This window comes from Anguilla anguilla, chromosome 2 (assembly GCF_013347855.1).
Source record: "Anguilla anguilla isolate fAngAng1 chromosome 2, fAngAng1.pri, whole genome shotgun sequence".
NCBI classification, from domain to species: Eukaryota; Metazoa; Chordata; class Actinopteri; order Anguilliformes; family Anguillidae; genus Anguilla; species Anguilla anguilla.
In genome coordinates, this window is record NC_049202.1 from 70,936,073 (window position 1) to 70,963,331 (window position 27,259).

At 45.9% G+C, this 27,259-nt stretch overlaps 3 protein-coding genes across 6 annotated transcripts in view; 2 read left to right on the top strand and 1 right to left on the bottom strand.

The window, feature by feature from the left end:
• Positions 1-114: 114 nt before the first annotated feature.
• Positions 115-5,125, bottom strand: ten1 (TEN1 subunit of CST complex). Its single transcript, XM_035403015.1, has 4 exons — positions 4,552-5,125; positions 3,229-3,328; positions 1,371-1,528; positions 115-956 (listed from the first exon to the last, which is right to left on the bottom strand). The coding sequence occupies exons 2-4, from the start codon at positions 3,315-3,317 to the stop codon at positions 817-819; spliced, it is 387 nt and encodes a 128-aa protein (XP_035258906.1). The 5' UTR covers positions 3,318-3,328; positions 4,552-5,125; the 3' UTR covers positions 115-816.
• acox1 (acyl-CoA oxidase 1, palmitoyl) lies at positions 4,340-22,118 on the top strand. 3 transcript variants are annotated; one of them, XR_004763797.1, is made up of 15 exons: positions 4,341-4,601; positions 5,770-5,929; positions 11,564-11,724; positions 12,387-12,494; positions 13,204-13,323; positions 13,737-13,852; positions 14,359-14,528; positions 15,178-15,340; positions 15,946-16,136; positions 16,427-16,603; positions 17,005-17,110; positions 17,512-17,655; positions 18,214-18,420; positions 18,985-20,787; positions 20,837-22,118. XR_004763797.1 is itself a non-coding variant. In XM_035402902.1 (14 exons), the coding sequence occupies exons 1-14, from the start codon at positions 4,493-4,495 to the stop codon at positions 19,033-19,035; spliced, it is 1,983 nt and encodes a 660-aa protein (XP_035258793.1). In that variant the 5' UTR covers positions 4,340-4,492; the 3' UTR covers positions 19,036-22,118. The 3 variants fall into 3 exon arrangements, 2 of the variants coding, with proteins under 2 accessions (XP_035258793.1, XP_035258792.1); XM_035402902.1 differs by lacking the exon at positions 11,564-11,724 and adding an exon at positions 9,382-9,542 and having other exon boundaries at positions 4,340-4,601; positions 18,985-22,118; XM_035402901.1 differs by having other exon boundaries at positions 18,985-22,118.
• A 1,382-nt stretch (positions 22,119-23,500) lies between these two features.
• The window catches only part of LOC118219590 (inactive rhomboid protein 2-like), a 40,116-nt gene continuing 36,357 nt past the window's right edge, over positions 23,501-27,259 (top strand). Inside the window, exon 1 of one of the 2 annotated variants that reach the window (XM_035402876.1) lies at positions 23,501-23,758. The gene's annotated coding sequence lies outside the window, so the exon portion shown is untranslated. The remainder of the gene's footprint in view (positions 23,759-27,259) is intronic. The other variant, XM_035402875.1, reaches the window with a different exon arrangement.

A 27,259-nucleotide genomic window follows, 5' to 3' on the forward strand; every position in this document is an offset into this window, starting at 1 on the left:
ATTTTGCATTTTTTATTATTTAATGCTGCACACACAAACACACTTGTTTGTACTTTCAACCCATATACAGAGATCATTAGCAATTACTCAAGCTGACCATTTTTTTCCCTGTCATCACTGGCTGATGTCTTCCACAAAAACAGCCTGATTGCTGGTGATTCATAGGACCACCAGTAGTTAGTTTCTTCCTTGGGACACTCAATATCTTTTACTTTGGAAAGAAAAAAAAAAAACTAACATTCTGCAATAGCTATAATTGATTTTTTCTTTTCTTTCATCCTCACAATAGCCTTCTTGGTTTCTCATACTTAGTTCTCTTGTCCTCATCTGCAGTTTTGTTGTCTTGTATCTTTTATCAATAAAGTAGACTCTAAGCACTTCCAAAGGATAAAACACATGCTCTTGCACTCATAGCTTTCCATTTATAAATAATTACAGTAATATGGTAATTGATGGTCATTCCAATACTTATGCAGACTTGGAATAGAGGGACTTGACTCATTGAATGCCATTGTTGTAATATGGCTCAATGTAGTTGAATAAATAAATAAATAAATGTTTTTAAAAAAATTCGATACGACTGTCCCAAAACTCAAGTTGTGGCTATAGGCTGGTATTTGCGTGCATATATTAGATCTGACCTTTACTTAAAAAAATATTTGAATACACAAAATGTTATGAAAGCACATTAGGTCTAACCTTTAAAAAATATTTTAATACACAAAATGGTATAAAAAGCACTTTTAATACAGTCTTGCTATAAAAATGTTGAATATATGATCACCATAGTGGCCACAAACAATCCACACTAATATATCAGGGTGGGGGTTGCTGAATGTCATTTCCACCTCTATCACAGAAATACCTTCGCTGTTCATTTATGGCACTCTGTAGTATGGCAAGGTCCACTCCATCCACACAATTCAGCACGCGAGCACGTACCATCAGACCATCCCCTGCAGAGAGGGAGGGAGAGATAAAATACACCAGAAAACAACTTGTTTCCCTGGCAGGGCAGGGTGGCTTGAAGCACATTACTTTCAACAATATACAGATACACAAATAAAAAGGACTGGTATATAAAGCACATAAAAGGTTTAATGACAAGAGCAGAATTTTTCAGCCCATCAACGTTCATCAATCTACCCAAAGCCTGGAGTGCCTGATTCCTTGTACTGAACGCTGTAAGGATATGGGCCTTTAAAAAGAACTGGCTATGTATTCCAAGCATTGGTCAATCGTGTGGAAAACAAATACAGTGGGGGAAAAAAACCTCCTTCAATTAATATACCTTCCTCTCCAGCTGACAAAACTGTAAGCGAGGTAGCTTCTGTTATTGACTATGAATTCCTTGCTAAAATCGAACTTACCCTCAGTGATCTCCAGCTCCCCTAGAACAACGTACTGGGCCTCAAGTATGGGGTGAAAAGGCTCCACAAAGCCCGTGTGAACGACAACTTGGTGCTGGGTCGCTGCATAATGAGAAGACAGGGTAGCCCGTGAATCGGCCGGCCGGTAATGCCTCAGTCTGGAGAGAAACATATCAAAAAGGGGAGGAGCAGATTAATGCAATACGATGGCAGGAATGTCACTCTCTCGTTGATGCAAACTACTAAAAATGGAAAAAAATGTCGATGTCTTGACTGCACAAACATTCATACCCTTTGGTATGCCAAATGTTAAGTAAGTTCAAGTTCATTTTTCCAATTTATTTTCTGTTGACCCTCAAGTCATTCAATAATCCACATCAGACAGTTGTTTCTTGGAACAACAATTTCCTTCCCTGCATATGGAAAAATCTATCCTGCATAAAGTATATCTGTCCAACAAGTTTTGGCTATATCAGACAGCTAAATCCCTGGAATGGGAGGCCACAGGTAAGAATGTAGGAAAAAAGGCTTTGGAGCTGTGCTTGCGTAGGACATTTTCTGTGAGACATATGGATCTGTGTTCGTTGTAATTTCACATTTTGATATCAAACATTTTGTATAAATATATAGAGGACACGACAAGTCTATGTGAGAAACTTGACATTTTTACACTGCCATTTTTTTAGATACTTTACAGCTACAATAAGTAAATGAAAATTAAACATCCACAAGATGTAATCGTAAAGCCTACTACAACAGTGTTACATAATTGGCGTTTGCTTCGGTTGATTTACAGTTTGCTTCGGTTGATTTACAGGAGTACCATGGTGGTTGAACGTGACACTTCCCAGTTGTCTTCAGGCAACAACAAAACAAATGTGCATAATTTTTTTATTCTTCAGTCATTTCAATGTACTTTAAAACGTATTTTTCTAAGCCTAAATTTCCCACTATAAAAATTCACCCGAACCGTCTGGGCGTGGTAATGAGAACTGTCAGTTAGCTATGATTGACAGACCGTTCCCCGTTACCATAGCTACCCCCATGATACGCGCTCTCTTTGGGAGACTGAATATTCACAAGCTAGCTAGCTTAGTAGTATATCAAGTATCGATAGATAGCTAAGGTAAGGACGTTGACTTGTATCCAGTTACAATTTTTGCTATCTAGCTAGCCAAGTTAAAATAAAAGCACAACTATAACGTCCTCATAAAAGCGAACTAGCAAGCTAACGTTATCGATAACATTGCCTTATGAAAGCAAACCTCCTAGCTAGCTAACGTTAGCTAGCTAGCTAGCTAAATGAATATAACCAGAAATAATCTAAAGGAACTCTAATTTAAGTGAACCTAACGTTAGTCAAATATTTGCATTGTCTGAACAGCAGGACAGTGTGTCCTGTCAGATTTCTTTACGGGGCGTGGAAATAGGAGTGGTTACTGTATTCGTGACGTAGAAAAATGACAACTTTCTCAACCGGTTGAAAATGGGACGATGAATTTAAAACGCATATTTCTCCAAAAATACAGAACGGACATATTTTATACTTTGCTCATTGTGTTTCTTCAATGCCTCTTGTGAAAATAGCACATAAAACAGAGAAAGTGTGAAAATCACCATGGTACTCCTTTAAGAATAATAGAAATCCGGAGACAGTGTACTGTGGACCGTGAGGACCAACTGTCAACAACCCACATGATCTCTCCTTGCCATGGCACTTCCTGCCCTGTGAACCCACCCCTGTAACTCTCTCTGCTTTCCCACAAGCTGAATGAAACGTTTTAAAAAAGCCAAGAATGGTGGACTACTTCTATTAAAAATAAATAAATAAATAAATAAATAAAAATAAAAATCATACCTGCCAAATGTTCTCACTGTTGTTCCTTCCTGGATGGCACCGGAACTGATTTCCCAGGGAAAGTGAAAAACACCAGGTGCTGGAAGCATCTCTGCCTTATCTGAAAAAATAAATTAAAATGAAATTAATTAAAGCGGGTTTACAGAAGTGCCGTCTGATTATTGTCGCAGTATTGTCGTGTTGCTTGCATTTTGGGGTTACGGCTACTTTACAGGTTGAAAATCCTTGATCCACCTCGATAACTCAGAAGGACGGTGCAATATTTTACCGCTAACAACGTTTTGCGTAAAGAAATCGGGTTTTACTGATTGAAAAGCGTGAAACAAAAACGTGTGTTAATAAATGTACTTTTTTTAAATCCATACTGTAAAATACTCCCAAGTCCACGCACTCGGTTTACAAGGCTAACGTCACCGGCATCCCGCAAGAAATCTTGAATAATGTATTCTTTGCATTTTAGAAGGTAACTCTTGAAATCGGTCACACACTCATATCAGCCAATTTTTTAAGACTTTAAACTAGATTAATCAAGTTATCTTCAGTAAACTTTCGTCTGCAGTCGGACAGGTTGTTTTGGTTCTGGTTCACATCGGGGGAAGGAAAAATACGTATCCCACTCAGAGATCCCACTGCTCTCATCCGACTGAAGCCAGGAAGTAACTCGTTTGTCTGGGTACGGTAGCTACCACAGAACTGTTCTTCGGTAGCTATCGACAAAATTCTTATCAGCATAAATTCATCTGGCAGCTTAAAAACAGTTTAAATGTAAAATGAGCACAGCATAGAGAATTTATAATGTACTTTGATTCATACAGGTTTATTCAAACAAAAGCACAATGACAGGCCACATATTGAACTTGACAGGCCAGCACGCCCTCAGCTAACCTAGCTTGTAAATTCAGGAAGTATGCCTGCATTGAGGACAAAACATTGGAGCTCCAATTTAAATGAATGGGGAACATTAGACTTATTAGATATGGTTTTCTTTGGTAGTTAAAAATCACCTTTTCTACATTAAACTGAACGGTACGCTCCATGGTTTTCAATTGTGCGCGCCTGCGGTGACCTCATTTTTAACGTCGCTTTCTAAACCACGCATGACGTTTCTTTTTTTAAGCTTTAAAGCGTGCCTTGGAGGCGGAGCATCCACATTCTACTGTCCAAGGGTAGATCATAGTAGCATATTCTCAAAAGAAACCAGAACCAACCGAACCTCTCAGTACCTAACTTACTAATCATAGTTAAGGTTCGACATTCGTCAGACATGAATCCAGATATTCTTAGAGAACGAGGAAACGCTAGTTTCAACACTGAGATACTCACAAATATTTTAGACGGCGGTGCAGAGAAAACTCAAAGGAGGAGAGAGATCGGTGAGTTTGTCCGCACTGTGTTTGTTTTGGATAACAAGGAAACTGCCGAAACACGCTCAATGGCACTGGTTAGCTGGTTAAATAGCGAACGTTGATTTGGCACTAGCTGGCTAGCTGAATAAATTAGATGGCCGCACGGCTAGATTAACTACCATCAAGCTATCTACAGACGCGATGGTTAAAAATCGCACCCTGATTTTTTTCCATTTGTATATTTATTAGTAAGGTAATCATTAGCGTCCAGGTAGCTACCCCTTAGTATTTCTTTGAACGAAGCTGTGGCGTAGTTTCCATTCACTAACTTCCTACATAACGGTTAAACCTAACTTGATAGCTAAATTGCATGCACGCTCACTCCGCCCTGTCTAACACGGAATCAGGGCTACAGTTCCAAAGAGGCCAAATTACAGATTGTCCGGATTACAGCTGCATCGGTCACATAAACTGCTGAATTATTTATTGTGGATAAGGGGAGCCGTGTTGAGAATTATGGTATTTTTGGTCGGGTCCACTCAGGCAAATTCATAATGACCTGAGAAAGACTCATAACTTGACGTAAGGTGCACAAAACTTGGACCTGCGCAGTGAAAAAAGTAATATGTCCGGATGAGTCGCCTTTTATTACCTTTCCCACACCTGGGCAGGTTTATGTTTGGAGAAAGCCTAAGATTGGTTTAACACACAGCCATGTTAAACATGGTGGTGGCCGTGCAATGTTATGGGCAACCGCACTTCATGGATGTCATTGGGTCTGACGATTGTTCGTCATGGACGTAAAGTAGCCCAGGAATATGAAGAGATTTTTTTGACCTGGTGCAACTACTGTTCCCTCCCGTTGTCCAGATATTCCACAATATTAACGCCTCCACACATACTGCTACTGCAATTTAAGATTGGTTTCATGAACACCACAATCACCACATATACGCATAATTGAACCGTGCAAAGTGTAAAGTAGATTTCCACCATCCCTCAAAGAACAGCAGACTTTCGTTCTTGGCGAATTTTCTGGTATCCCATAGTCCGGAACTTTCAAAGAAGAACTGAAGCTGTTCTGAAGGTGAAAGGTGACAGTACTCCTAATTGGGTAGCAGATTAATATTCATACATTGCAAGGAATCCATTACACGAACCCCCCGTGACTTAGCATTCTCCGTTCCACGCACAGAGAATATGGTGATCAGCGATCCGGACTTTCAGCACGAGGACCTCAACTTCCTGTCCAGGAGCGAGCGGTACGATGCGGCTGTGAAGAAGAGCGCGCAGATGATCCTGAAGCTGCGGGAGTACGGCATCTCAGACCCCGAAGAAATCTACTGCTACAAGAGGTACGTGTACCGCAGAAGCCAAATGTATCCTGCCGGAGTTCAGACCTAATGCTGAAAAACCGCTCAAACTGGGCGGCAGTGTAGAACAGTGGGTGAGGAATTGGGCTTGTAACCGAAAGGTCATAGGTTCAATTCCTGGGTTAGGGCACTGCTGTTGTACCCTTGAGCAAGGTACTTAACCTTCAGCATATATCCAGCTGTATAAATGGATACAATGTAAAATGCAATGTAAAGGTTATGTAAGTCGCTCTGGATAAGAGCGTCTGCTAAATGCCTGTAATGTAATGTAGGGTGGGTGAGGGAAGTTTCAAATTAACGATAATGTATGTTGCTGATTTCCACCATGAATCTTGTGTTTAGTTGCATCCACAGCTGTAACTCTTCAAGTTTTTAGAAGATGATATTGGGGCTGACCTCAACTGCAGTTGGATGGCTTGCAATACTGTCTGTTGCCAACATGCTGAAAATGCTTTGTGTGAAAAACAGTGGGACAAGGGCCCCACACTTGTGCGGTGATATCGTGGGAAATCGGGAAAACGCCTCTGCTTCCCTTCATGATATAGACTTGCTTGGTTTGGGCCCTGTGGTGTTGGTGACTGCATCCTATGCGTTGAGAAAGCTTGCGGTGGTGCTTAAAAGAAGGGACACTGCATGGACAGTGATTTTGTTCAGATGTTTTTCTTTAACATTTTATAATGCACGGTTATCTCAACCCCAAGGGTAGACTGCCACGTGCACTGCTGTGCTCAGGGACTGCATGTCTTGAGGCCTGCTTGATCCAAGGAGCTCCTGCTGTGCTGGAAGATAAGGGATATCCCTCTGTTTGAATCCCCTTGTGACTCTGTGTGACTCCGTAGCTGATTATCGGCCCTTCCACGTCACCGGTCAGGTTTTTGGATTGTGCGTTGTGCCGGATCACAGAAGAAGCGTTGCCTTAGCTGGTGCTCTCAGCTGTGGCATCCCCAGATAATAAAATCCAGTGTTTACATTGCGTGCCTTACGTGTATCGTGACTAAAAAAATGACAGCAGTCTTGCTTGTGCAAGAGCAAAGGTGGCAGGTAGCGTCATTTACTGCGGTCGATTTTGGCAACAGAATATTTTAGATAAGGTTGTGTCAAGGTTATGGCACAGGGCCAGATCCTCTGTACAGAGACAGTGTATTTGTTTGTGTGACACAGTGAGAAAAGAAAAGGCAGCACTCATTTTCAATTTTTATTGGAGTTTGGTACATAGGAAGGTTCAGGCCTGAGCTGTCATTAGTGTATGGTTTTTTTTGTGTAGAAAGTTTTGGTAATTTACAATGATGTCTTCACTTGCAGGCAGTGGATGAGCACAGGCGCTTCGGGTGTTACTTTTACTGGTGTGAGCAGTGGCTGCTTTTCCTTGCTTTTGCTCTGTATAGAACACCCTGTTTTTTTTTTTTTTTGTTGCGAATATGCTCACTGTTTGCATGAATCTTTTGGCAAGGGGGAATCGATTCGTTTAGACTACTTGGCTCTTCCTTTCTCAGAATTATCAGCTGATGCATAATAGGGGAGAAATTGGTGAATACAAAGTCACGGTTTTTTTTTTTTTTTTACAATTTCGATCGCATGTATTTCAGGTTTGCCACTATGCCAGCAAGTGAAATGATTATTGTCATTGTTACGGTTGCTCTCAAGCACCCGCAAACATAACGAAGCCAAAACCAAGGTTTCCCAAAAACAACCAATAACTTTATTTTACTACACGTGAGAGATACCAAAGTAGCTGCAAAACATAAGATAAAATCAAGACCGGGCCATGGTCGAGAGGTGAGGAGAAAAAGCCCCCATTCTTCAGAAGCCGACTCCAGGGCTGCTTAAAAGGGCACCGCCACAGGTGCTCTCAATTACCTGTAACGAGACAAACGCATGTGTCCAAACGGCCAGCGCCCCCACTTGAGGCGGAGGGACGTAACGCCCCCACCACCAGCTGGGGACACCAGTCCCCAAAACAAAACAAAGAGAACAAGGGGGAGACAAACAAGGGGAGACAGACTGAGAGAAACGTCGCAGGAACTCTACGCGCGCCGCACACATGCGACGCCGCAAGAACTTTTTCACTTGCCAGCCATACAGTTGATGCACATCCAGACACATCTAGCTGACTGAATTCAAATAGTACTTGCATTCAGACTCAGCCATAGCATAGATGGCAATTCAATGAAATACTGGTAGTAAAAGGATGTTCAGTGAAAACTAAAGGGACTATTAGTCTATAATACCATGTGCAAGTACACAGACACTCGAGCAAACTCAACGTTACATCTTGAGGCTCGAGCAGTTTATCGGAGGGTTCTGCAATAAAATCGTCTAGGGTGGAAGCACTACTAGGCTAACAGGAAACGGACAAGGTCAGAGACTTAATATTCGGAAACCGACAAATGCACGATAGTATACTCCACAATAAGGAACGAGAAAGCAATAGACGCGAAGTTCAGAAATCGAAAGACCGTCTGGGTTAAACCAGTCTAACGTGGCCGAACGCTGTAAGCAAAACACCATGCAGGATGATAATTGTCTCCCAGCTAATCGTGAAGATAAAGAGACTAACCAAAACTTTACATAAATGTTTAGGCGTCCATGTTACTCCCAGTTATCAAACTGAACAGCGCTATCAAAAAAAAAAAGCCATACAAGTCACACGATTCTCTCCAATCAGTGGCGCTACCATTTAACTCTATTGTGGGCTTCCCCGATCCTACCTAACCAAATAGAAAGAAAATCGTAACTCAATAAGGTAGTCTTCAGTGGTTTTCTGCGCTCGGGGCGACTTTGAACGCTGAACTCGTGAGCACTAGCAGACCAATTGACTAGTCGACCTCAGTGCCCCGAAGCGTACCCCCACTCATATTAGCCACCAAAAACAAAAAAGGAAAAACAATAAAGTGACACGTCCCTTGGACCCGCCCGGCGGCTAAGCTAACCGGGGTAAGAGCAGAAAGTTTAGTTTTTTTTTACCAAAGGGTAAAATCCCGGACGAGCCCCGATTTATGTTACGGTTGCTCTCAAGCACCTGCAAACATAACGAAGCCAAAACCAAGGTTTCCCAAAAAATAACCAATAACTTTATTTTACTACTTGAGAGAGAGAAGGAGAGATCGGCAGGTGGCACACAGGATGATTTTCACCTTTATTTTACTACAGGTACAAGTGGAAGTCGTTGTGGGGTCATATTAATATACTTACCACCTAACTAATTTCTGGTGAAACAATGCTCTTATTTAGCATTAGTAAAACCATTAGTTGCTAGGACTACTTGAAACGTACGCTTACTTAAATGTGCTTATTCTGTTGGGATTAGAGAAAAACGCAGCAGAGCTGTACAAAGTCTGGTCTGTTCAGGCTTAAATCCTTGCTTGCGTCTTGAGGCCTGGGGCGCCATTTTGGGGTTGCGCACTGCTCATCTGGTGTGTCTCTGTCCTCCTCAGCATCTTTAAAGGGCATCACCACGAGGCCCTGGGTCTCCACTTCGTCATGTTCTTGCCCACCTTGTACAGCCAGTGTGACGCGGAGCAGCGGAGGAAGTGGCTCCCTCTGGCCCTCTCCTTCCGGGTCCTGGGCACCTACGCGCAGACTGAAATGGGTCACGGTCAGTCCGACGGAGGTCTAGGCCAGGGGCGGGCAGTCCCGGTCCTGGAGGGGCCAGTGTGTGTGCAGGTTTTTTTGTTTCCACCAATTACTCTGGCTAAGTGAGCTAATGGGCTGCATACACCAACACTGGTTCACTTGTGGATTAGATCACAGTAATACATGTCATTTAGGGACACAAGGACAGTCTTTGGCTCTCATTCGTTCACTTATCAGGAAATGTAGGTGACATGTCAGATGGTGTAAATATTAGGGATAATTAAATATTTAAGGGGCAGAAGTTGGCATGGAGACCAGAAACAGATACGGCCCTCGTTGCCCACCTCTGGTCTAGGCGATCGCCACGAGAAAGCCCTTGGGCTTCCAAATTATTCCCGATGTAGTATAATTACCAGTGTGTGTCCGGTGCTATTGGTCCCTTTTGGTGGACAGGGGAGTTTTGCTGTCTGGTTGGAACCTTGAAGCTGGCATTGTTGAGGGACTTGGGGTACCTGCAGGTGTTTGACAGATCTTAGTGGTCTGCGTACTTCCGTGTACTGTGTATGTTCATTAGTTTCATGTGGCAAACTAACAGTAGTCTGTGGTTTTTAAAAAATGTTGGTCGGATAGGACTAATAACAGTCACTAATATTTCAGTTGTAGTGCTTACATTTTCCCCCATTTAATGCCCCTCTAACGCCCCAGGAACTAGAGTGGTCATTCCATTTCAAATATGGGCTCAAAACTGGAAGAATAGGCTTCTTTTGGATGAAGACTGAAGAATAAGGACCTTCAGGACCGTTGCATCCAATTGGGGTGTTAAAAAGTGAATCTTCTTGGGCAGCGGCATCCTTTGAAATGGGTCTATAGTGCTCGATTTAGGCCTAATCTCTGTGTGCCCATCCTTATGTCCACCTCCATATCTTTTCCCGCTGTCCCTGCTGCTTAAAACTGTAGTGCCTCTTGATTCTAGTCCCCTTTTCTTGAATCTGATGGGTAAAACATTAACCTTTCCGTAATAGAATTTGAACTCTTTCTATGAATGATTGATTTCTACATTTCAGGTTAATCAACGGCAGTATGGCTTTTATCTGACTGAAATATTTTGTCTGTGGGGATTGAAATGGCGGTGTTGTGGATGAATTGGTAAATTGTACGCTGGCGAGGTTAATTTATTCATGGTTTTCACCGGGTAGATCATTGGATGATCTGACGTTGTCTTGTGTTGAAGCTCTCAGATACAATCAATAAACGTGGAGGGATAGGATTTCAGTTGACGAACATGTCTCTGTTGGGGCAAGATGACTCCAGTGTGTCCCTGTGGCCCAAGTCTGTTTCTCCTTGGTTGGCTCAAATGGACTAGTTACTCCTGCTTGCCGAACCTGAATTACAGCTGTTTCCTCTTGCTTTTGCCGAGCCCTTTTGTTCACTTGAGGGGGGATGGCTGGAAGTTCTAATTGCGGTTGTGTGATTTTTTTTATTTTTGGCTTATCGGAGACGGAGACGTGCTGGAGCAAAAGCACAGTGATACTGGAAGGTTACGGCAACCTTGTAATTGATAGCCCCCGATTTGAAGCATGAAGGTCGCGCTGTGTTCACCCAAATCAAAATCACTTGGCCTAATTTTAGAACACTGAACGGCTATTTTTCTACGTAAAACCTCTTTGTTGCAGCTCAGCATTAGCTGCTTGTAATTAATTACAGATTAGAATGAAAGTTTTTTTTTTGTTTTTTGTGAGATCAGCATGTGCATGACCAGTTCACGCATTGAAGGACTGATTTCTTTTCTTTTTTGTGCTCTTCCCTGTATGTCCCAAATTCATCTGACTTTCTCTCTCTGTCCTTACACGTTGTCCAACCTTTGTTCTGCCTTCTCTTATGAAAACATAACCCTCACCGTCATTGCTTTCTTCTGCACTCCTGTGTCTGTCTCTGCGCTATGGTGTAAAAACCTCTCTTCTATCTCCTTGCCCCGCCCTCCCCCCCCCCCCCCCCCCCCCCCCAAAAAAAAAACGCTTGCTTCCACTCGGCCTTGCCCTGTAGCTGTGTGCACCGCGGGCGACCCGAGCCCCTGGATCTGCATTTGGTGATGTTCCTCCCCACCCTGCTGAACCAGGCCACACCTGAGCAGCAGAACACCTTCTTCATGCCCGCCTGGAACCTGGAGATCATCGGCACCTACGCTCAGACAGAGATGGGTCACGGTAACGGACCTGGACCCCACAGACGTTCCCCCCCCCCCCCACCCCCACAGCCCCCCCCCCCCCTTGACTGATATGTGCTGTCGACCGTACCCAGGCTCCACCTACGTTTCAGCCAGCAGCAACGCGTTAGTGAAGAGTCTGTTTTTCAAAGCCGCTGTAAACGTGGCAGTTGGAAGGCCAGTCTTGCCCTCTTGCACAGAATCTGCCCTCCATTCTCGTTTTCGTACCAAAAGCGCACGCTCCTAGCTGGAACGAGCTGCGACTGCTGAGTTTGATGCTAACTTTGTGCTAACTTTGTGCTGGCTTAAACTGTAAGCCAAGCTGGACAGTGCGTTCCACAGTGTGTCACCCAGCCCGCTATAAACTGTTATCATCGTGTAAATACTTTTGTGTAAATTTTTACCTTATCTCGCATGCATCTTGTATTTTTGCATATTTAAAATTTGTCTTGTAAAGTCATTGTCAAACACCTACAGCACCCATTAAACCCCTGAATTTGCACTGTACATGCCCAAGGTGTCTGCCAGCTTCAAAACATTCACGTTCCCAAAGCGTTCTTTGTTCACTGGAGTAACTGTGATGGCGGTGTACCCACAGCTCTGTCGTGCTGTCGCTCCTCGGGTCGGTCAGACGCCGAGCTGACGCCTTTTTGATTTTCACAGGGACCCACATCCGCGCTCTGGAGACGACTTCGACCTACGACCCGTCCACCCAGGAGTTCGTCCTGAACAGCCCCACGATCACCTCCATCAAGTGGTGGCCGGGAGGACGTGAGTAGAGTAGCCGTCCCTCGATCCCGTAGTGTCCCATCGATTGCCTCAGGGTGCCTGTAACGCTGAGAAGAGTGTAGAGGTTTAAGCACTCGCCTACCACCGCAGAGACCCGGGTTCAATCCCCGGCAGCGGTACTTCCGGCTTGGTCAGGCGTTCCTACGAACGCAGTTGGCGGTGTTCGCGGGTGGGATGCCGGTGAGGGTACAAGTCCTGACCGAGTGCCCGATTATTATCTAGCACTGTAGTGCTCCACGTTTTATTGGCTCCCGATTGTCACGCAGAGAGTAGTCAATGTGTGGAATAGCCTGCCAGGTCATATAGTAGAGGCAGAAACTCTGGGGGATTTTCAAGACTAGGCTTGATGCAGTGTTAGATACTATCTAATCTGTAGGTAATCGGAGCGCTAATTTAGTCAGGAAAATGGCGAGCATCGTTGGGCTGAACGGCCTGTACTCGTCATTATGTTACGTTATTATTGGCTGGACCGCAACAGCGGGGCCAGCCCTACAAATGCGAATGTCTGTGACTGACTGACTGAGTGACTGAGCGAGTGAGTGAAGTTACACCATTGGTCGGCCGAGTTATGAAGTCACACCATTGGTGTGTTAGATCCAGCCATGTTATTGCCTGCCTGTGTCCATTGAAGTGTTTTGGAAGTGTATGATAAGTAAGTGGCGTCTCCCTCCCTCCCTCCCTCTCGCTGCAGTGGGGAAGACCTCGAACCACGCGGTAGTCCTGGCACAGCTGCACACGCAGGGGCGGTGTCACGGCCTGCATGCGTTCATAGTGCCCATCCGCTGTATGCGTACCCACAAGCCCCTGCCAGGTACCGCCCGCTCTGTCCTGCTGCGGTTGCTGCTGCTGTGTGCGTGAGTGAGTGCGTGAGTGAGTGCGTGCGTGCGTGCGTGCGTGAGTGGTGTGTGAGTGAGTGAGTGAGTGAGTGAGTGTATGAGTGAGTGAGTGTATGAGTGAGTGAGTGAGTGAGTGAGTGAGTGAGTGAGTGAGTGAGTGAGTGAGTGAGTGAGTGAGTGAGTGAGTGAGTGAGTGAGTGAGTGAGTGAGTGAGTGAGTGAGTGAGTGAGTGAGTGAGTGAGTGAGTGAGTGAGTGAGTGAGTGAGTGAGTGAGTGAGTGAGTGAGTGAGTGAGTGAGTGAGTGAGTGAGTGAGTGAGTGAGTGAGTGTGTGTGTGTGTGTGTGTGTGTGTGTGTGTAGGACCCAACTTGTGTGTTCTCTCTGTTCAGGAGTTGTGGTGGGGGACATCGGGCCCAAATTTGGCTTTGACGAGGTGGACAATGGCTACCTGAAGTTGGAGAACGTGCGAATTCCTCGGGATAACATGCTGATGAAATATGCGAAGGTCAGCATCGGGGGGGTGGGGGGTGGGGGGTGGGGGGGTGGGGGGTGGGGGGGGGTGTCTGGGGTGTGCACACGGGCCACTGGTGCACTGACTGAGAAATGCACCATCAGAGGCGTAGTCAAGACAAATTTAAACACTGGTTACCGCATGGACGACCAGGTACAGAACACTTGGGTCACTAGGGATGTGATGTTACACTCAGCTTGGTACAATACACAATACGGGGTTCAGGATTCGATACACTCTCAATGTTTTGAATGGAAACAAATTATTACTGTGGGAGACTCCTTTATTCCCAAGTCTTAAAACCTGCAAAAACTTTTTTTTGTAATTCAACCCCTCTGCTCCGCAAATGTGTTTGTTCTGCGCTGCGAAAAGTGCATTTGCATGCAAAGTTTCTCTTGAATATGTAAGTTTGTTGTTGAATTTTGGGAGCTAACGATACTCATGTTTCTCCACACTAGAGTCACTAGCCCCTTTTGAGAGACCCTGTGTGATCCCTGCAGGTGGAGCCTGACGGGACCTACGTGAAGCCGCCCAGTGACAAGCTGACCTACGGCACCATGGTGTTCATCCGCTCCATGATCGTGGGAGAGTCGGCCCGCGCGCTGTCCAAAGCCTGCACCATCGCCACCCGCTACAGCGCCGTCCGCCACCAGTCCGAGCTGCGGCCGGGGTACGCCCGCACACCAGCGCCGCACACCATCCACACACGCCCGCGCACCTGCGCCTCACGCCATCCACACACGCCCGCACACCTGCGCCTCACGCCATCCACACACGCCCGCACACCTGCGCTCTACATACGCCATCCATACACGCCCGCACACCATCCACACACGCCCGCACACCTGCGCCGCACGCCATCCACACACGCCCGCACACCAGCGCCGCACACCATCCACACACACCCGCACACCTGCGCCGCACACCATCCACACACGCCCGCACACCTGCGCTCTACATACGCCATCCACACACGGCCGCACACCTGCACTCTACATACGCCATCCACACACCACCGCACACCTGCACTCTACATACGCCATCCACACATGCCCGCACACCTGTGCTCTACATGTGCCATCCACACACGCCCGCACACCTGCGCCGCACGCCATCCACACACGCCCGCACACCTGCGCCGCACGCCATCCACACACGCCCGCACACCTGCGCTCTACATACGCCATCCATACACGCCCGCACACCTAAAAAACACGCCTGTTGAATCAAACTTGCATGATGAGATGATCTGCCTGGGTCTTTCGGTTTTGTGACACCACCCCCCCCCCCCCCCCCCATCCTGTCTGCGTTCCCCCCAGTGAGCCTGAGCCCCAGATCCTGGACTACCAGACGCAGCAGCACAAGCTGCTCCCCCTGCTGGCCACGGCCTACGCCTTCCACTTCGTGGGTCAGTACATGAACCGCACGTACCATCGCATCACCAGCGACATCAGCCAGGGCGACTTCAGCGAGCTGCCGGAGGTACGGATCCGCCCGTCCTCCTTAAATATGAGCGCAGAACGTGTGCCGAATCCAAAGGCCCATCTTCAAGGGAGCGTACATTTTAGGCTAGAGGAATTGTGTATTCCTTAAATTGGAAGACCTTTGGTTGTGTTTCTACCATACTTTTATTATCCTCTTTTTTTTTTTTTTTTTTTTTTGGGCATTGCTTCCTTTATGTCTTTTACATCATCACGTCCTAATTGCTATGAATTCTGGGTAATCCCACTGGCGAAGTCTGGGTGAAGTCTCGCCCAAGCGTCCGGAACTCTCTGGAAGTCTGCAGGAAGGTCCGCGCGAGCCCCCTTTCTGCAGACTTCGGTGAACTGTAGAATTGGGCCCAGAGCCCTGTCCCCTCGAGACCCATCGCAGGGGCAGTTTTCCGGGTTGCCGCGGAGACCGGGCACTCGGATTCCGGAATCTCATTTTCCCCTCTCAGATGACACTTTGTTGCTAAGTTGCAGCGTGTGGCGTTCTTCCTTCATTTCCTGCATGGAAAAGGTGTGGAGGCTTGTTCGTTTTCCAGACTGTAATGTTGGGTACGTGTGGGGCTGTTTGTAACGGCCGCTCCCCCCCCCCCCCCACAGCTGCACGCCCTGTCGGCGGGCCTGAAGGCCTTCACCACCTGGGCGGCCAGCGCGGGCATCGAGGTCTGCCGCATGGCCTGCGGCGGCCACGGCTACTCGCACTGCAGCGCGCTCCCCGCCATCTACGTCACCTTCACGCCCACCTGCACCTACGAGGGCGAGAACACCGTCATGATGCTGCAGACCGCCAGGTGAGCTCGCCGGAACTGCGCATGCGTCTGCTGCGCATGCATCTGCTGCGCATGCATCTGCTACGCATGTGTCTGCTGCGCATGCGTCTGCTGCGCACGTCTGCGCAGTCGCCCGTCTCGGGTCGGAACCCCTCCCTAAAAAACAGACACCGCACTGCAAGCGAGCGACTGTTCCGCACACTACGAGACCCGCAAAAAACCGAAAAAGTGAGAACATACAGAGACCGCCGTCCCCTGTTCCCTGCGGTACCCGGGCATGACGCCCCTGTCCCGTCCCTCACTTCCGGCAGGTTCCTGGTGAAGAGCTACACGCAGGCCAGCGCGGGCCAGCAGCTGAGCGGCATGGTGTCCTACCTGAACCAGGCCCGGGACAGGCTGCAGGCCCAGCCCGTCTCCGCCCGGCCCACCGTCGTCGACGTCAGCGACCTCGCCAGCCTGGTGGAGGCGTACAAGCAGCGGGCCGCCAGGTGAGTCGACAGGAAGGAGACGCGACGCGACGCTCTGCCCCCCGCATTCGGGCACGCGGCCTTTTTTTGTGACGACACGGTTTTGTTGGTGACAAGGGCGGCAGTGTAGCACAGCGGGTAAGGAACTGGGCTTGTAACCGAAAGGTCGCAGGTTCGATTCCTGGGTAGGACACTGCCGTTGTACCCTTGAGCAAAGGTACTTAACCTGCATTGCTTCAGTATATATCCAGCTGTATAAATGAATACAATGTAAATACTGTGTAAAAAGTTATGTAAGTCGCTCTGGATAAGAGCGTCTGCTAAACGCCTGTAATGTAATCTAATGTTTCGCTGAAGTGTTCTTGCTGGGCTGTGACGCGCTCTTACCCGTTTTTGCGATGTGCGCGGCGCGCTCTCCTTAGGCTGGTGGGAACCGCGGCCAGGAACCTGCAGGTGGAAATGCAGCACAGCCAGAGGAAGGAAGACGCCTGGAACAACACCTCCATCGACCTGGTCCGGGCGTCCGATGTGAGTGCACTTCTGTGTAATGCTGGGACTTCATTTTTTTGTTGCTAGGGGTTGGTTTGCAGAAGTATTAATATTTGAGCTCTTGTGATACTCTCTCCCTCTCCCCCTCTCTCTCTCTCTGTCTCTCTCCCTCCCCCTCTCCCTCCCTCCCTCTCTCTCTCTCTCTCTCTCCCCCTCTCTCTGTCTCTGTCTCTCTCCTTCCCTCCCTCTCGGTCTCTCTCTCTCTCTCCCCCTCTCTCTGTCTCTTTCTCTCTCCTTCCCTCCCTCTCTCTCTCCCTCGGTCTCTCTCTCTCTCTCCCTCCCTCTCTCCCTCCCTCCCTCACTCTCTCCCTCTCTCTCCCTCCCTCTCTCACTCTCTCTCTGTCTCCCTCCCCCTCTCCCTCCCTCTCCCTCTCCTCCAGGCGCACTGTCATTATGTGGTGGTGAAGTTGTTTGCTGCCAAACTCGGGGAGGTGGGAGACACGGCGATTCACTCCGTGCTCAGTAACCTGGCTCTGCTCTACGCCTTGCATGGAATCACCCAGCACTCCGGGGACTTCCTGCAGGTAACCGAGGCTGGCCCCGTTCACTAAAGACCTGGCGTGGACTCGCATTTAATGGAAACTGCATTTATTTAATTTGTGTGTGCGCAGAATTTACTGTGAGTGCTCAGTGGATGAGTAAAGATAGGAGACAAACTGTCTTTGACACCAAGAAGTAAATATGTGTTTGTTCATTATCCAAACGAGAACAAGCAGGTTCTCATCGTCGGCTGTAAACCGCTGAACTTATCGTTGTGTCGCAGGAACTTTTTCTTTTCTTTCTTTTTTTATTGTCATTTTCATTATTTAAAAAAATCTTTGTGGTTTTTCCCCCCCCCCCATACATTGACATGTAATGAACTCTGGAACGTTTTCTGTACATCCACTGGCGGTGTTGCAAGATAGAGCGGATTCCCACCCAATGGGGATACTTCAAAAAAAAAATGTTATCGTGCAGGAGAAAAACGTCTTTTTTTGGGCTGGTTCGCCATTTTCAAACCGGCAACACACCGGTGGCCGCGGGTGTCACAAGCTGCGCTGCGCGCGTAAGCGGATGATGTCACTTCCTCTTCCTGTGCCCAGGCCGGCCTGCTGAGCGTGCCCCAGCTCTCGCTGGTGTCCCAGCGGCTGAAGGAGCTGCTGCGCCAGCTGCGGGCCGACGCCGTGCCGCTGGTGGACGCCTTCGACTACCGCGACGAGATGCTCGACTCCGTCCTGGGCCGCTATGACGGAAACGTCTACGAGCACATGTTCGAGTGGGCCAAGAGGTCCCCCCTCAACCGCACCGAGGTGAGGAGGGGCTGGGGGCGGCAGCGTGGCGCGGTGGTGGGTGAGGAAACTGGGCTTGCAGCCGAAAGGTCGCAGGTTCCATTCCTGGGTGGGACGCTGCCGTTGTACCCTTGAGCAAATTACTTAACCTGAATCGCTCAAGTATATATCCAGCTGTATAAATGGATTGCAGTGTAAATGCTGTGTAAAAGTTGTGTAAGTCGCTCTGGATAAGAGCGTCTGCTAAAATGCCTGTAATGTAATGAGTGGGATGATGTCCGGTTAGAGAAGTTGTCGTTTATTGAAGAACTGCACAACAGCGGCACATGAATTATTGGTATTATTAGTATTATAACAAACTGCGTGCTTGTAGACATATAGATTGAACGAAGGGGTGTGATTTGAATGATTCTGCCGCCCCAGGGTTGTGGCATGGGTGGTGACTACATGAATGAACTGCACACGCGTTGTGTGTTAAGTGCTAGCGCACCAGGTCCTCGTTGCTTTTGTTTTTGCTGTATGCAAGGAGAATTTTACAGCTTGTTTTAACCGCGCCGCCTCTGTGTTTGTGTTCCTCCCCTGCAGGTTCACGAGTCCTACCACAAGTACCTGAAGCCCTTGCAGTCCAAGCTGTGAGACGCTGTCTGTCGACTCGCAGGGATTCTTCCGATCATAGCAGTGTACTAAACACGCAAACCGATACATGAGCAGGTCTTTAATCAAAAAAACACTTCCTCCATTGACCCATTAATCAAAAAAGCACTTCCTCCATTGACCCATTAATCAAAAAATCACTTCCTCCATTGACCCATTAATCAAAAAAGCACTTCCTCCATTGACCCATTAATCAAAAAAGCACTTCCTCCATTGACCCATTAATCAAAAAAGCACTTCCTTCATTGACCCATTAATCAAAAAAGCACTTCCTCCATTGACCCATTAATCAAAAAAGCACTTCCTCCATTGACCCATTAATCAGAGGTTTACCCCTTTTCTTTCTTTTTTTAAACTGATCTTTCATTGTTTAGTACAGTGTCTCAACTCTGGTCCTGGCCTCTGCAGGCTCCTGCAGAGCTTGATGACGACCCATTCATTTGAATCAGGTGCGTTGGAGCAGGGAGACATCTAAAACATGCAGGGCAGTGGGTCCCCAGGACCAGGGTTGAGAAACACTGGTTTAGTAGGGACGCACAATAATAATTGAGGGTTATTTCAGTATCAGGGCACTAATGGCTTGAAGGGGAATTCCACCACAAAACAACAATTAGCCTCATTTAACAGATAAAGGGCGTAACTTAAGTCTGTCCTTGTGGCTGGCCGAAGCGGTCTCTGCAGAGATATCGGCAGCGGAAAAAAAGGTGCGAATTTGGGTGCCTTTCCCATTTTTAAAGAACCACAATGGCGGGGAGTTTGAGTTTGGATGTGCCTCCCCTTGACCTCCCTGATATTACACAGGATTCTAGCAGCCATGCGTATGTGACAGCTTGCTGCGGGTCAACTGCATAAATCGCAGCAATTCAAACTACAATTACATTTAACCCTGGCAATTTGCTAGGGTTTCAATGTAACCCTCGCAAAATTATTATTATTATTTTTTTTTTTTTCAGCAAAACTTTAAGCGCGGAAGTAATCTGAACGGAATGCCGTAAAACTGGATTTACCGCTTGGCCTGGAAGCCTTGGAAGGGCTTGTAGCAGTAGTAACGACGCCCTGCCCCCCTACGTTTGTGTTCAGTAGGAGTGGCAGCCTGTGATTGGCGGTTGTCTGACGCCCTCCCATTGGCCGAAAGCTCCCGGCCTGCTGTAGTTTCGTAGTAAAGCAGGGGAGCTGGAGCATGCCCAGTAGCTTGGGGGCTGTGTCTCTGCTCTCTCTGCAGGGAGTGTTGGCTGAAAGCTGTCAGGAGGTCTGCAGCTTTTCCACGAATAAAAAGAAGATTCCTAGGCGGAATTCCCCTTCAATATAAACTTACTGGTATGAGCCAGATACTGAGTTGCGGCCGATGGAGATGGTCCTGACAGCAGTGGACATGTCCCTGTATATCGCAGGTATTTGTGATTGTCCCGACAGCAGTGGACATGTCCCTGTATATCGCAGGTGTTTGTGATTGTCCCGACAGCAGTGGACATGTCCCTGTATATCGCAGGTATTTGTGATTGTCCTGACAGCAGTGGACATGTCCCTGTATATCGCAGGTATTTGTGATTGTCCCGACAGCAGTGGACATGTCCCTGTATATCGCAGGTGTTTGTGATTGTCCCGACAGCAGTGGACATGTCCCTGTATATCGCAGGTATTTGTGATTGTCCTGACAGCAGTGGACATGTCCCTGTATATCGCAGGTATTTGTGATTGTCCCGACAGCAGTGGACATGTCCCTGTATATCGCAGGTGTTTGTGATTGTCCTGACAGCAGTGGACATGTCCCTGTATACCGCAGGTGTCAGGCATATACAGAAAAACATTTCGGCCTGTCTTTCCCCCCTCATTTCTTCTCGGTGTGTAACTGCCCTATTTGTGCTGCTTTCAAATATTTTTCTTGGATTGATTTATTTGTAATTATCTTCATAATTGGTCAATATTTTCTCCACTTCTGGTTAACTGAGGATGAGTGTACGTAAGAGACGAAGAACACAATGGAGTAACCGAAAGTGTAAGAAATGTTTACCATTTCTTTTTTTGACCGATAATGAAACCGGTACATCCAATCCATTTAATACTTCCTTAAAAGTCCTTTGCGATGTAGTTTTGGAGCACTGCAGATTTTTGCTTGTAGTGCATATTAGTGCAGTAGAATGTTAGTAATGATGATTATTCTGTTTGATGCATTGATTTAGGTGTTGATTTTAATTTATTGTAAGTGTGTGGAGATGTGTAGAAATGAAAGCTGTGCCTTGAATGTAGAATAGCATTAAACATGTAAAAGTGTAATGCAGAAGCAAGTTTGCACAACGTGTGTTGTCACTGGGTTGCAGCACACAGAGAAATTGGACCATCGCTTTGTGAGACCTTAATGTGTATAAAATGTAAAGAAAAAAAAAAGATTAATTATGGCGAATGACTTGTACACTGTGGAAAATGATATATTGGGATCCACAAGATTAGATAAATTTGGCTTTTTCAGTCTGAGACCAGACTGGATAAATCAAACCTGTCTGTAGAGATTATAGAACGAAATGATTGCAAATTGATACACACCCCCAAGCATGTTAATCATTGTTATATGCAAGACAAGAATCTGGTAAAATTTTCTTTTAGAGGTTCTTTTTTTAAACATGGGTGATTCAGTCGGTAGCTGGAGTAGACCAACCAGCCGTTTGGAAATATTAGTGTTGTATGCACAAAGAGAAAATGTAGGCTATTTCCTTTATGGAAAGTGATGAACAGATTAATGTCTGCCTCATCCACGGTTTTACTGAATCAAAGGAACATTGGCCACGTTCCTAGCGAGGAGCTGTCATTCTTTGTGAGAGATTCTGCTGATCAGTAGTCGTTCTTCGGCATGGATTCTCACTATTCCGATGTGCCTGTCTGTCTGTTCTCCGTTTTTGTTCAAGATAAATCTCCTTTTTTGTTTTGTACAAGAATAATAGCTTTAATTGTGTAAAGCTGAAATAAAGATTGATTATATTATGAAGTGCACATACTTTTAACCCTTGTACCCCAGCCATGTCACATTAACTGCTTATTAATAAAGGAAAAATGACTATTTTGACCATGAATTGTGAGCTTTTTATGTCAAGTTTGGTAATTGTAGCTTCCTTAGTTCATCACTAGATGGCAGTAGAGAAGGAGAAAACCAGCCACAAAAGATAGTCCCAATTCCCTAAAGTAAAATTATTCCAGGGAAAACTGGTGGGAACCAAAAACATAGCAAGAAAGAGAGCTACCTACATAATTTATATCGTCACATATACAGTGCCCTCCATAATGTTTGGGACAAAGACATTTTTTTCTTGATTTTGCTCTGAACTCCACAATTTTAGATTTGTAATGAGTTCACGTGGTAAAGGTGCAGACTTGCATTTCAGACATTGTTGTTGATGGGGATTTTTATGCATTTTGGTTTCACCGTGTAGAAATTACAGCACTTTTTATACGTAGCCAACCCCGCCATTTCAGAGCATCATAATGTTCTAAACAAATGGCTTCACAGGTGTTTATGATTAGTCAGGTGTGTTCATTTACTTCCTATGTGCTGGTATAAGAGAGCTTTCAGTATCCGGTTTTGATTCTAGGTTTTTGATTGCCTTTGGAGTCCATCATTGGCATTAGTCCACTGGAGAACCAGTGATGTGTCAATGGAAGTAAAGGAAGCCATTTTGAAACGGAGAAATGAGAAAAGCCAGTTGGGCCCTTTACTGCAATTACTACAATAACTCGCCAGTGTTCTCTTCTTAACGATACAAACAGTTAATTTTGGTAAGCCTGAGGTTGTGCAACACCTCGGACATAAATAGAGTTCTCATCATAATGAAAAAAAAAAACCGCAAACACCAGTCCAGATGAGAAACTCTTCAGGAGCTAGGCGTGTATGTGTCAGTGACTACTGCCTCCAGAAAGACCGTTAACCGCAGCCAAGAGCAATTCCTTTTTAATGGTCTTCTCTTGCTGAACAGCACCTTGTTATTCTCGTTATGACACTTTTACAGAAGCCACTTTTTTGTGTGGTTAACATTAGGCTGCTGAGACCATGTACGCAGAATGGATGGTCGTACTGTTACACACTATGCGATTTGCTTTATTTTGGGTTAGTGGGGGGAAATGGAAAAAACATTTTCACAAGGATATGTTAATCATTGCCATGACGCCCAACACCCCCCCCCCCCAGAAATTAACTTCTGTTTGCCTGTTCGGAGGTCATCTCAGTTTATTTTAAGACACCTTACAATTTTGTCAGCAAGTCCAATAACAAGTGGACCTCTGTTTTCTGTTTATAGACCAACACGATTACTCTTGGGAAGCCCCAGTTTGCTCGTCAACGTTATTTCCACTGAGTAGTTACCTCGGAGTCACGTTGCCAGCGTTGGGATTTCGAAAGAAAGACGATAAGATACCGTAGTTTTAAAATGTGTTAGGGGGTTAAAAAAAATAAACCACAAATGTAGCCTGTTAACTCGAATGTTGGCAACGATTCAATACCCAGTTCGGTCTAACACAGAAGTGGCACGAGTTGAATTCAAATTACAACGAACCGAAATTATAAGCTTTATTAGGTAGGCCAAAACGCAAACCCCTCCTCCTCAGCCAGAGAATTGTGTCAAGGGAGGAAGTAACCGCGAGTCACATTGTTACTTTTACTCAATGGGAAACAGTACAAGGATAAAACTGGGGAAAACGCCGTCTGGGTTTCTTAGTTAAGGTGAGAATAACACCATGTCGAAATTTTAAGTTAATTATACATCTAATAAAAGCGATTTGGGAGTTCTATAACATACTGTTCGTTTCCTCGGATTTACCATAGACGCAACTTTGTAATTGGCTAGACATTTTCGTTTTAGACCTCAATGTGTGACTAGGACGCAGGCGTTTGTAATGTACAGCTGAAAATATTTCAGAATGTTTAAAATATTTAAAAACAGAATGAAAATCATACCTTGTTCACGGTTAAGGGTAGAGCACGAGGACTGGAGCGAAATGTATTGTTATTTTCGAATGTTTCACACAAAGCGAACAATCTTCGTGCGAAAGGAATCTTCAGCGTTGCATACTCACCCATTTCTAGCAGCATATAAGACTGTCATCGACTCACATGTTCTCAAAATTGTTTACTTTTGCAATTAAGGAAACTTCGTTTTATTTACGTGACAAATACTATCGCTCATACTAGCTACTCTCTAAGGTAACGTTTTCGCGCTTGAATATGTTTGTTGAACTCCTGTGTACAGCTGTCCAAATCGAAATATGACATCGCAGAATTGAATTGCGCATGGAATGTAGTTGCTTTGTTCTCGACTAATTTCACTTATTCGGGTTTCATCTATGTTAATAGTGTAGCTTTTCAGGCCTGTCAATGAGAGTATCTTTGTTGTATATTATGTGCTATAACGCTATTTTTGATTCGCTGTTTTTCGCTTTAAGGGAAGAGGTTGCTGCACTTCGTATTGTATGTGTTTATTTTGCGTACATTTTATATTGGGCAACAGACAGGGCACAAGTTAACAGAAGTGCAAAATAACGACTTCCAATTTAACACACATGCAAATGTGTCCAGAAACTATGATTGTATTTTTACAACTTATTTAAACACATTTAAAGGCTAACAGCCTTCGCCAAATGCTAGTTTTGTGCATTGTTTTTGAGATACTGTGTGTTCACAGAGGAGTGGAAAAGCAACCTTCTCTGCCCACACAGCAGCCAGTCAGTGCCTCTCAACCGCTGTAGCTGTACGGCTTAAGAAACCAAACCCCTGGGCGGAGCTGCAATCGTACCTGTGACTGACATGACCCCTTTTTGAGAGGTGCTGGTGGCTGCTGTTTGTCTCCTTGCGGTATCCTTCTTATAGCAGAGGCACCAGCTGTAGCACCAGGCTCTTCTCTGGTTCACACGCTGCGCTGGGGTCATGTGTCCTTTTTTATTACCAGCAACGTCGGCGTGTAGCCTTCCGCACGGACACAAGATTGTCTTGTCCGCTTGCTGGGGTTTGAACCTATGTTGTTGTTCACCTCACCAGCGGGTGTGCTGCAAACAGCTAATAGAACAGTCTGGTCCACCTGGTAGAACTGTAGATGGAAGTCATTACTGTGATGTCATGTGATCGGTTATTTTATTCCGAGGTGTTGTAGGTTTAGGAGTATGGTCATATTTCTTTTTTAGAACAGGTGCACACCTGGGACTGCGGTATCGGTCATTTGAAGCGTTTAGCCTCCGCTAGTCCCCTCAGGGCAGAAGTAGCAGAGTACTTTTTTAATTTGCAACCTTGCTAGGCCAGTCTTCATCAAAACATAGTACTGTTCACACAGAATTCATACTTGCCCTCGGTACGCGCACTCTCTTGCATATTGGAAAGGCGTGGTGCAGCTCTTTTTGTTCTAATTTGCAGTGCCTGTTTGTGTTCGTAGACCCATCTCATCGCTGTCACACATTGATTCGCCCATTTCACATAGCACAATTAAACTACTCTCTTCCCGCTTGTGCACTGCCCTGCAGGGCCACTGGCAGCAGTTCGCTGGGGTGCTCACGCTCGCTGGGACCTAGTGCCCTAGCAGGTTGAGCCGCCCAACAACCCCTCAGCAGGGTATTGTTCATGTTCTTACATTATTTATCTCTTCAGCAGACTGGAGTGGCATACTTACCCAGTGCATTATGAAAACATTTTTTTATCCAGGCTATTGGTTTAGGTTTGCAGGTTTTTGGTGTAGCAGAGTTATTTATTGAACTCTCCAACCAGGTTGAATTTGTCTGGTGGACCACGTGCAACCTTTACAGTGCCGTGAAAAAGTATTTTCCCCCCTTCCTGATTTCCTCTGTCATTGCATTTTGTCACGCCGAATGGTTTTTCAGGTCTTTAGGCCAAACCTGTTTGACAAAAAGAAACAAATTTTTGGAAGTATTTTGTGTATTTAATGAAAAAGATTATCAAACACCCATATCACCCATGTGAAAAGGCGATTGCCCCCTTAGTTACTCAATCAACCAGTTAACCCCATTTAATTGATAATTAGATCCAGCTGATTGGACACGGCCAAGCTTGAGTGCAGCCTGAATCTAAATCTCATTCGTATTGATCCGTACCAAGAGTCATCACAGAGTTTTTACAAGCACCACTATACCATTATAAAAGAAGAGATGAGATGAAAAAAAGTTGTTGAAATATATCAGTCTGGAAATTGGTTACCAAGCGATTCGTAGGGCTGTGGGAATCCACGGAACCCCAGCGAGAGCCGTTATCTTCAAACGGAGAACACTTTGAACGGTGGTGAATCTTCCCAGGAATGGCCGCCCGGCCTGCCACCAAAATTTCTGCGAGGGCGCAGTGACAACTCATCCCGGAACTCACAAAAGATCCCAGAAGAAGAACATCCAGAGAGCTGCAGGCCTCTCTAGCCTCGGCTAAGGTCAGTGTTCATGACTCCAAAATAAGAAAAAGACTGGGCAAAAATGGGATTCCTGGGAGAGCAGCAAGGCAGAAACCACTGGTAACCAAGAGAAACATCAATGCGCATCTCAGACTTTCATAAAAGCATCTGGATGTTCCTCAAGCCTTCTGGCATAATGCTCTATGGACAGACGAGTCAAAGGTGGAACTGTTTGGATGACACAGGGTCACACAACGTCCGGAGTTAAGCAAATACAGCATCTCACAGTAAGAACATCATGCCGACAGTCACACATGGTGGTGGCGGTGTGATGCTGTGAGGATTCTCTGCTGCCCTGGGACCTGGATGACTTCCCATTACTAAAGGAACCATGAATTTTGCTGTGTACCAGAATATCTGATCCTCTGTCTGTGAGCTGAGACTTATTGCTGCTAAAAGTGGTGCAACTAGTTATGAAGGTTATGGGGGCAATAACTCTTTCACAAATGGATGATATGGGTGTTTGATAACTTTTTTCATTAACTAAATGAAATAATATTTTAGAAAATGTGTTTTGTGTTCACTCAGGTTCCCCTTGTCTAATATTACATTTTCTCCAAAGATCTGAAAACCAATCAGTGTGACGAATAGGCAATAATAGTGGAAATTGGGAAGGGGACAAATACTCTCTCACGTTCGTGTGAGATTGAGCAGACCGGGGGGGGGGGGGGGGGGGGGGGGCTATGCAGGTTTCTTAATTGTTCCCACATTGTAGTGTTCACCTACTCCTTCTCTTTTTAATGTCACAATGAAGCATGGGACTGGAAAATGCCATGGGTAGCATG